This window comes from Capra hircus, chromosome 19, assembly GCF_001704415.2.
Source record: "Capra hircus breed San Clemente chromosome 19, ASM170441v1, whole genome shotgun sequence".
Taxonomy (NCBI): Eukaryota; Metazoa; Chordata; class Mammalia; order Artiodactyla; family Bovidae; genus Capra; species Capra hircus.
Genome location: NC_030826.1, coordinates 19,834,567 through 19,844,872, shown reverse-complemented (window position 1 = coordinate 19,844,872; position 10,306 = coordinate 19,834,567). Strand labels below are relative to the sequence as shown.

General features: G+C 55.7%; 1 protein-coding gene across 1 annotated transcript; it reads left to right on the top strand.

Moving 5' to 3' along the window:
* On the top strand, positions 412 to 6,056 carry UNC119 (unc-119 lipid binding chaperone). The gene is made up of 5 exons (XM_018064307.1): positions 412 to 712; positions 4,123 to 4,236; positions 4,739 to 4,841; positions 4,956 to 5,128; positions 5,375 to 6,056. The coding sequence occupies exons 1-5, from the start codon at positions 493 to 495 to the stop codon at positions 5,485 to 5,487; spliced, it is 723 nt and encodes a 240-aa protein (XP_017919796.1). The 5' UTR covers positions 412 to 492; the 3' UTR covers positions 5,488 to 6,056.

Below are 10,306 nucleotides of genomic sequence, written 5' to 3'. Positions count from 1 at the left end.
GACTGGTCAGTGAGCAAATGAAACGAATTTCAGATGATGCATTAGAAAAAACAGGCTGATCAGATAGTGATGGGGTGTCTGAGAGGGCCTCTGAGCAGATGACATTTGAGCTGAGACCGGAAGAACGAGAGGAGGCCACCTCTGGGGGAAGAGCATCCCAGGCCCTGAGACGGGAACTCACGTGCGGGGGGGCAGAGGGAAGGGCGGAGTGGCTGGAAGCCAGCGAATAAGAAGGAGTAGTTAGCCGGGACCCTGAAAACCGCTACCGGAAAAATGAACGACGTCCTCGGGCGGGCCCCCTCCCTGCCCCGGGTCCGTAGCCCAGGTGGGCGGGCGGTGGGCGGGGTCAGCCCCGGGCCCACCCCGGGGGCGGGGCGGTACCTGGGGCTCTGGTCCGGCCGGGGGCGGGGCTGCGGACGCTCCCCCTTCTCTCGGCTCCAGCCGGCGCAGGCAGCCGCGGCGGCAGCAGGCGAGCCGCGGCCCCGCGAGGCCATGAAGGTGAAGAAGGGCGGCGGCGGGGCCGGGACGGGAGCGGAGCACGCTCCAGGGGCCTCGGGCCCGAACGTGGAGCCCAAGCCGGAGCTGCAGGCGGAATCCGAATCCGGGTCCGAGTCGGAGCCGGAGGCAGGCCCGGGGCCCAGGCCGGGGCCGCTGCAGAGGAAGCAGCCGATCGGGCCGGAGGACGTGTTGGGGCTGCAGCGGATCACGGGCGGTGAGCACCCGCGAGGCAGCATCGCCCGCGGGCGGGAGAGAGCGCGAGAGGGGGCCCTCCGGGCGCGCAGAGCCCGGGCCCCCGCCCCCTTTCCCGCCCTCCCCCGCCTCCCCTCCCCCACCCGGGTGCCCCTCTCTTGCGTCCTCTACCCTTCTGCCTCCAAGCCTGAGATCTCCATGTCCCCCCTTTCCTCGATCTCTCTCTGCGCCCGCCTTGTCCCTTTAGAGAGTCGTTTCCACCCCTTTCCTTCCTTTTTGAGGAGTCCATCCCCCTTTCCCATGGTGGAGGTGGGGCAGCAGCTGCAACTGTGACCCCCTCCCCACAGAATCTTCAGAGTTCTTTGAAGATCTTCTCTGCAATAATGAGGAGGGGGCTGAATGCAGTCAGTCCCCAGTCTCCTCCACCCTAGAGGCTACGTGTGGTATCAAAACCCTTAGGTCTCCTTCGCACTGGACACCCCCAGGAAGTCTGGGGCCATCACTCTCTCCAGGAAAGGACCTGAAGAGGAAGCTTCAGTGCTTTGACTCTGGGCTTCTCAAGGAAGTGGGTTAATACCCCCTTTAGCCTGAACTAGGGCCTGTCCTCTTCTGGGAGGCCAAGCCACCACTGTTGTTGAGTTTCTGAGCTGGATTGCCAAACTGAAGTTCCAGCTTTGCCATCCTATTGGCTGTGTGACCTTGGGCTAATAACTTCACCTCTCTGAGCATATTCATCTGTAAAATGGGAATAATGACCCCTAACTTTAGAGAGCTGTTGTGAAAATAAATCCTGTGATTTTGCACTGTGCCTGGCAGGCCGTGCATGCTCTGTAAATAGGGCTCTTTTGTCAATACTGAGGGCCCCACAGGACTGCTCATGGCTGCTGCCTGGAGGCAGACAAATGGGCATTCAGGGCGGGGGAGGGGGTCACCGTAGGCAGGGAACAAGGGAGGGAAGTCTCATGGCAGAGGCCGTGGCTGAGCCTGAAAGAACAGAAGGCACTTGGAGAGGCAGTGGCCTTCTATCTTGGCCTCATTGGTTAGTACCCCTGCCCTGGCTCCCTCTGTGAGGGCAACTTTTGGAGTCCCCCTGTGAGGGTGGGGAGCAGTTGCTGGACTGGACCTGAGCTCTGGTGCTGCAGGAGCAGAAGAGTCCAGGGCTTCCAAACAGCTGTGGAGGGGACTGTGATGGCAGGTCTAGGCCTGTGCATCTGGGTCCCCAGGGGACCAGCATCTCCCTCCTCTCTTAGCCAGGCAGCAGTCATTCTTGGCTGGGCCCTTGGAGCACTGAACTGCCTTACCCAAGCAGGCAGTAATAGAGGGAAGGTGCCTGGACCAGTCTGATGGTGGTGCCAGTTGGGCTATAACTGGCAACAGTAGCATTTAGGATTCAGGTTAGCTCTGGGGCAGAACTTCCCTATAGGATGTCTAACTTGTCCCAGTCCTAGGTAACTTTCAAGGTGATTTTTCAGCCAGAGGGACTTCTAGCCCATATACAACTGTGTGTCTGAATTTGGAGGAAATTCATAGCCCTTAGAGATTCAGCATCTGTGGGCGATTAGAGGAAGAGTCTTCACCAGATCCCTCTCCTTTGTGGAAGCTGAGAACAGGGCTCCAGGAATCTCTCCACTGGCACTCCTGCCTGTCTCCTCTGACCCTAATCACACAGGTCTGAGTTTGTTCTTCCTGGATTACCCAGACCTGAATCCAGCTTAGGAAGCTATTTGTGGCTGAGGCGAAGGGAGCAGTTGCATTCTGAGCCCTCAGCCACTCTGCCCCTTATCGGGCCTGACCCCAAGTCCCAGGCATCATCCTTCTCCAGCTGGGGGAGGGAGTGGAGGTGGTGTCTTGAGCCATGGGCATCTTCCATTCCTCACTTCCTCTAAGGACAAAGGGATTGATAGGCTGAGTTTGCAGTAGAAGAGACAGAGGTCACGCTGCAAGTTGTTCTCCAGTGAGAGGAGAGGCTCCGGAAGTTAGGGAATGGGGGAAGGAGGGGAACTCTATGGCGGGCCAGGAGCTGGGCGACTAGGGTGCTGTTCTGAGTTCTGCCTCTTCCTCTCCTCTGCCTTGCACTTTCCTCCTACGTCTTTGGATTAGTGTTTACTTTCTGTGAAAATAAGTTGTGTCCAGGATGAGGTAGGACCTGCCTACTTCCATTCCTCCTCTCCCCACCGTGGGCTGTGATGGGCAGGCCAGGGCTCCAGCCCCACCATAAGCCCTGTGTAGTCCCTGCTGGACCCCAAGTGCCAGGTGGCCACCAGGAGGGCTTCCTGGAGGGGGCTGCCCCAGGCTTGGGAAGAGAGAATGACTTTACATTCACTTCCTCTTCCTGCCCCAGAGGAATCAGTGGTAGCCTAGGGGCCTAGCGGGTGATTTCCGGGCCTCTGCGGGGAGGATGTGATGCTGTGCTGGCACCAGAGCCCCCACTGCACCTCTCTGTTTCTTCCTATTTGCTGCTGGGGCCTCCTCCCTGAGTGCTTGCAGTTGCCGCTGCAAGAGTGGTGAGGGTTGGATCAGGCCCTGCTATTTCTGAGCTTCCTCAAGCCGAGCCCACCACTGTTCGTGGTTCCTCTTCTGGGCTCAAGGATTCCCCTTACCCCAGTCACAGCCCTGCTACACCTGCCACACCCTCTTACTGGCCTTGCCTCTTCTCTCTGGGGGTGGCTCAGAGTCAAGGGTGGATGGATGACCTTTAAGGGGGGGTTCCCTCCATAGACCTCCTCTGCTAAGACCTCCTCTTGTTTGAAGATCAGTGGGGGATGAGAGCAAAGGTAGCTTCCTTTCCCTCTCCACACCCCGCTCCCCCCCAAATATTCCAGGCTCTGGGCTTGAGTCAGCAGAGCTTTGACTAAGCTGCTTAAGGGAGCTGGGTTTGTATAAGCCTCTTATGGGGAGAGGAGGGGCCTGGGGGGGTGAGGAAGAACAGGGAAGGGGTTGTTTGTTTGCCCCAGCACTACCTAGGTCAGATAAAGTCCTTGCTTGACACACTTAGATGTGGCACCGGGGTATCCTCTCTGCAAATAGAGCTGTGTCACCCCCATTAGAGTGAGGTCCCTCTCAGGGTGGTGGGGGGCGGGGCTTCCCACCCGATTCTAGACTCATCTGGTTAAAAGTCACCGAGCCACTCCTGACATAGCAGAGGCTGGAATGAAGGGCCCTCCACCCCCAGGTGGGAGCGAAAGTGTGGGGGAGGTGGTCTTGTCCTCCCTCCTGCCCCTCCCTGACCCAGAAGCTACCAGGAGAGAACCATTTGTCCACTGTTAGATCACAAGAGCAGAGCTATGTCTCCCCCGCACTCCGTGGGGGCTCCCTCAGGTTAGAGGCTCAGTTCTCTCTGTCTGCAAAGCAGTCACCCTAGGGATCAGAGAAAGTGGTAGCTAGTCCGGGGTAGCTAGGTCCCTTCCTTGCTCAGCCGCCTATCTCCCCTAGACTACCTGTGCTCCCCCGAGGAGAATATCTACAAGATTGACTTCGTCAGGTTCAAGATTCGGGACATGGACTCAGGCACTGTCCTCTTTGAAATCAAGAAGCCCCCAGCTTCAGGTGAGTGCATTGGGTACGCCAGCATCCACAGAGGAAGTTGGCCGCCCAGGGACTCCGGAGGCCACTGAGGAGTCAGAACAGAGCTGAGATCCGCACCCAAGTCTCCCCAGGAGTCGCCAAGCAGCAGGGCCCTCTGCCTGGGGCTGGGCTGCTGTTTTACCTTCCCCTGGGTCCCTGGGGTTGGACGTCTTGAGAGCACAGTCCTGCCTCTTCAGTCCCTGCCAGCCTGCCCCCTGTAGGCCCCCTTGGGAACTGCAGTCCCAGAGGCCCCAGGTCTTTTTATCTCTTGGGGCTCTGGGACTCTCAGTTGAAACTGGTGACCTGCTGACCAATTTAGAAGCAATTGGAAGCATTTGGCCAATGGTCTGAACCCTCAATATGCATCAGGATCTCCTGAGGAGTTTTGAAAGAAATTCAGACAGATGAGGTCCCTGGGGTGAAACTCCGGGTGGTCATGGGCCCCACCTGAAGCCCACTGAGCCCCAGCTGGGGTGCATTACAGAGCGGCTGCCCATCAATCCGCGGGACCTGGACCCCAATGCTGGGCGCTTTGTCCGCTACCAGTTCACGCCTGCCTTCCTCCGCCTGAGGCAGGTGGGAGCCACGTGAGTCACTGGGCCGGGGAGAGGGGTAGGGTTGGGGGTGGGAAGGAGCCCTTCCTGAGTTCTTGCTGAGCCCCTCCTGGGGCCCAGCTCAGCCCCGCCCCCTTCTCTGCTCAGGGTGGAGTTCACAGTGGGAGACAAGCCTGTCAACAACTTCCGCATGATTGAGAGGCACTACTTCCGCAACCAGCTGCTCAAAAGCTTCGACTTCCACTTTGGCTTTTGCATCCCCAGCAGCAAGAACACCTGCGAGCACATCTACGACTTCCCTGCCCTCTCCGAGGAGCTGAGTGCGTTGGGGGCGGGGGACTCAGAGGGACCAGGTTGGAGGGAATGTGGGTCTGAGCCCCTCTCTTCCCTTTCCAGCTCTCTTGTGTCTAGCCACCATTCCTAAGCCACCTATAGGGAAACTGAGACCCAAAGAGGCTGGGGGAACTCTTTGTTCAGCTTATCCCTGTCCCCGAGTCCTGAAGCCCCTGCTGTGACCTGGCTCAGGCTCCTGACCTTTGTCCCAACTGGCTGGGCCTCTCTTGCAGTCAATGAGATGATCCGTCACCCGTATGAGACACAGTCCGACAGCTTCTACTTCGTGGATGACCGGCTGGTGATGCACAACAAAGCTGACTATTCCTACAGTGGGACGCCCTGACTCCCCAAGCCACCCCCTACCTCAGGAGGCTCCTGGGCCCACCCCACAGCCGAGACCACCCCAACACTCACCTCTCAACCCCGGGTCTTCTGTCCGAGGAGTATTGCCGAAGCCCTGAGCCCTGAGTCAGTGTTGGGAGGGAGGGTGCCTGAGGTCCCCCAGTCCAAGCCTGTGCAGCCCATGGGGCCTGGCATGTGGGGTGGGGTGGTAGTGGGGCTGTTCACCTGCACATTCCAGGAAGACCCTCTGTTGGAGGAGTAGCCAGGACTTGCAGACAACCTAGTTGGCCCTAGCCTCTTGGGCCCAAGTTGCAGAATAGAGATCCCCTATCCAGGCTTTTCCCCTGCCCACTACCGACAGGCCATTTAGTAAATTCACAGATGAAGTTCCATGCGGGGTCTGGTAGTCAAGCTTCCCAAGGGAGTCTGGGTCCTGACCCCAGCCCCGGTCTCTACCATCAGGGACTGAGATCCTGCCTGAGGTGTGGGAAGGACCTGCCCAGACTACAGCCTGTGGTAGGGGCTGGACCAACTGTATATAGTTTTCAATAAACTCTCCATTTCTGTTCTCTGGTTGTAGGCCGGCATGTGTGTGTGTGGTGGGGGCTGGCGGGGGACAGTAATGTGGTCCCAGGGTAGTCCTGTCTCCTGGTCCTCTGCACATGGATACCACTCCTGGCATCTAGAGTTGGTATTTAGTATGTATTGCAGCTGGAAAGGGTTTTTCCTTTGATAAAGATGGTGACCTGAGCACTCAGAGGGGAAACTTTGGCCCAAAGTCATAGCTAACCTTGCAGAACAGAGGCTGGGACAAGGGCCTGCGACTCGGGTGGGAGGGAAGGTGTTGGGAAGGTGGCCTTGCCCTCTACCCCACCTTCTCTGAACCCAGAGGCTACTTAGGACCGATAGGTTGTCCTTTTAGCCTTCATCAGAGAGAAGGCTAAGGCCTGGCCCCCTCTTGCCTTCAGCTGCCTTGAGGAGGACCCCAGGCTTGGCTGCCCTGCATATAACACTGCCCCCAGCCCGACCCCAGTCACAGAGGATGTCTTCATTTTCTTAATGGAAGAAATTCAGAAACAGGTAGATGGAGACTCTATGTCAGGGTTTACAGCCTACTGTTCCAGGCACTAATTTGGATACACTTGGCGCTATTTCTCTCTGTCGCCTGAATAGTTAATCTCTAGTTAATCTAAGCCTGCAAGGCCTGGAAGTGCTGGAATTCACCTGGGTTCTGTGGAGCCCTTGCGGGAGGGCCAAGATCTGGGCTGAACTCTAGGGTTCTAAAATGAGTGAGACATTGGGATTTCCCTGGTGGTCCAGTGCTAAAATTCTGCTCCCAATTCAGGGGCCACAGTTTTGATCCCTGGTCAGGGAAATAGATCCCACATGCCTTAACTAAGACCTGGTGCAGCCAAATAAATGAGTGAGACACAGGGAACAAATACGTGTTTTAGAATAAGATGAGCTGGGCACACAGGGGAGCAAGAGTCATCCTGCTTGGAGGGTTCTAGCGAGGATTCGTGGATGAATCCTATCCACCCCAACATTCAGGCCACACACCAGGGACTCAGTCTCAACTCCCATCTCTAGCTCCATCCAATCACTGGAGATTTCGCCTCTTAAAATTCTCAACTTCATCTGCTTCTCTGCAGTTCTTTACCTCTCTCTCGAATGCCTACAATATCCTCCTCAGCACCCCCTCTGCCTCTAGTATGGAAGAACTGGGGAGCATCCTGACATGACCGCTTAATAGCTGTGCAATGTTGGCAGGGCAAGTTAACCTCTGCGCTCCAGCATTTTCTGAAAAATGGGCGTTAATCCTCAGAATTGATTGTGGACAGTCTAACACATGTAAGGCATTCAGGCTTGGGCCTAGCATTCAATATATATTGGCTATTAGCTTCACTCCAATCCACCCTTCGCTCAGCTGCCAGAAATAGTCTGACCAGGTCATTCCTGCCTAAACTCCTCAGTGGCCCACCATCATTTTCAGGAGAATTGCCAACACCTGAACCACAAGGCTCCACATGTCTTTCTCATTGTAAATATTCACTTTCCTGAAAGCAACTGATAAATCGGGCCTCCAAACACCTGCTTTATGCCGTTCCCTTTGCTTCAGTGTGCTCTCCCCATCTCTTCCCGTCTAAGTTGTCCTGAGTTTTCAAGCATTTATGATGCTGGCTGGATTATAAGGTGGTTACCCGGCTCTACTGGTGTTAAGTGACGGAATGCCAAATGGTCCCCAATGAATGGGACACTCAATATGAGCACTCCACCCCTCACAATGGAGAGTCACCAAGTGAGGGTGCAGGGAGCATGCTAAATCAAATTGGGTGGATGTTCTGGATTGGTCCTGCTCTACTTCCACCTTCAGACAGGTAGGGCAGTCCCTGTTTTGAGGTCCTCATCCCTGGAGCATGTATCAAAGAGGCTGTCCTCTGGTGAGGCTTGGCTGGGAGAAGACTTGGACCCCTGCCTCCTTTCAAGTCTTCATGCCTTTGGCACTGGTCCTGCTGCTAATGGTGCACCTTGGTACATTTGGTTCCTGGCACTTTTTCTGGGAGCCAAGAGAGTCCCTGGGCTGTAGAAGGAGGAAGAAACAGGGTCGGGTGGGGCTTGTTCTGGCCCTGGTGCTGATGAACTCTCCTTGAAGGCCGAGCTGAACCTTGCAAGAGCTGTGCCTCACATTCTTTTTGGAATCAGCCAGATATTTTTTGCTTTGACTCCTTAAGGTTGTCGTGAAGACTCTACCATTGGGTTGTGCAGGAAAGCCCAGATACTGCAGGGGGACCCACCACTCATGGCAATTTGGGCTGGAGCTAGGGGTGCACGTGGGAACTATCAAACCCACTGTAAACTACTGAGATGCTTCCCTTTCAGTCAATGAAGAATTGCTGTCCCCAGCCCCCAGTGCCTTCCTCGCTAGCCTGCCCCCTCCCCTGGGAGCCACCCTCCACTTTCCCACCACCTGGCAACTAAAGCAAGAGTGCTTTACTTTTTTGTGTGTCGTGGACCCATTTGTTGTCTCTACTGAAGCCTGTGGACCATAAGGTTTTTACGTACATAGAGTAGATTGTAATCCTATATATTTTATGTGTTGAAAACTATACATCGATATCTATATATATTCTGCAATGCCTATATTATATTATGAAAACATCTGTGATTTCTCTACCTAATGACAAAGTCCCAAATTCTGGGAAAAGTTATTGTGATTTGTTGCTGACATTCTTAATCGAGGGAAATGCTAAATTCAAGGTAGAGATAAGTGAAAATGAAGGCGAAATTTATTTATCCAAGTTCATGGTCTCATGAATTCTAACTGGTTTTAGAACCCTCAGGTTTACAGCCCCTAAACCTGAGAAGTTAGAAGAGTTAATTTCCTACAAATAGAGAACCTTCAGACCCTGCTGCTGCTGCTGCTGCTAAGTCGCTTCAGTCCTGTCGGCAGCCCACCAGGCTCCCCCTCCCCTGGGGTTCTCCAGACAAGAACACTGGAGTGTGTTGCCATTTCCTTCTCCAATGCATGAAAGTGAAAAGCGAAAGTGAAGTCTCTCAGTCGTGTCCGACTCCTAGCGACCCCATGGACTGCAGCCTACCAGGCTCCTCCGCCCATGGGATTTTCCAGGCAAGAGTACTGGAGTGGGGTGCCATTTCCTTCTCCAGACCTTGGATCCATTCAAACTATTCCTCTCTGAACGGTGGGTGAACACATGATGAGTGGCCAGCAGGGGGCAGCATATGAGCAGAAGTGTGGGGCCCAGTTCAGCGAGCCGCTGCCACTCAGTTGTTTTTTGTTTTGTTGTTTTTCAGCCCAGTTTTTAGTCCAAGGGCGAGCCTGGTTACAAACAAAGAAACATGAGACCCCAAGGCTTATCTCCTTGCCACCTGTCTTACTTGCAGAAGCAGGTGCCGAATGGGCCCATAGGATTGAGGTTGGACTGCCGGCCTCCAGCTGCCTGGGCTGGAGGCCTAGAAGAGGTTGTCTGAGCCCCCAGGGTCCGAGGTTCTGAAGCAAGGCAGTAGGTCCCAGTAAAGTTCTCCCATGAAGCACTTACCCTGCTCTTGGGGGCTTGGGTATCAAGACACAGGCCTGGGGCTGCCCAGAGCTGGGGGCTTGACAGAGAGCCTTCACCCTTCCTATACCCAGGGTGGGCTGGGTCAGGGTGGAGGGGGCTTCTTCCTCTTGGGCGCACTGGCTGGCCATGCCTTCACCCCACCCCACCCCTGCTCTGGCCCCAGCATTAGAGCCTCTGGGAGGGAGCGTGCTGATGGAGGGTAGGGTTCTATTATGGGATCCTCTGCGATAATGTCCTCTGGCCAAGGTAGGTGGCGTTGGCTGGCCCCCAGGCCCTGGCCCCAGGGAAAACTTTCTAAGCAGAAGGCCCACCCATGGCTGCTCTGAGATCGAGGTCCAAGGTACATGGATAAGCTTTTGGCTCCCACACTTGCCCCATCCCCATTCAGGCTGAATGTGTGGCTGCCTCCCAGGCTGCTGTTTGGTGACAGCAGCCTGCCTGGTGGTGGGACTGAGTGGGCCCCTGACCCTCCAGAGACCACTCTCCAGGGCCAGCAGGGCACACAGCGCCAGGCTACTTTTCGTTTATGTCACCTGTGGAAACCAGAGCCCAGCCAGGGAAAGATGGGGGCAGAAAGGCACAGTCTGGATAGGGAAGTGACCCTTAGTGTGAGGAGATGGAGGCTGAGGAAGGGACAGATCTCAGGAGGAAGGGATGTGGGGGAGGGTACCTACTCCCTCCCTCCCTCCTTCCCTCCTTCTGGACAGGGCAGCCGCTGCTTTCAATCCTTCAGGAAATTCT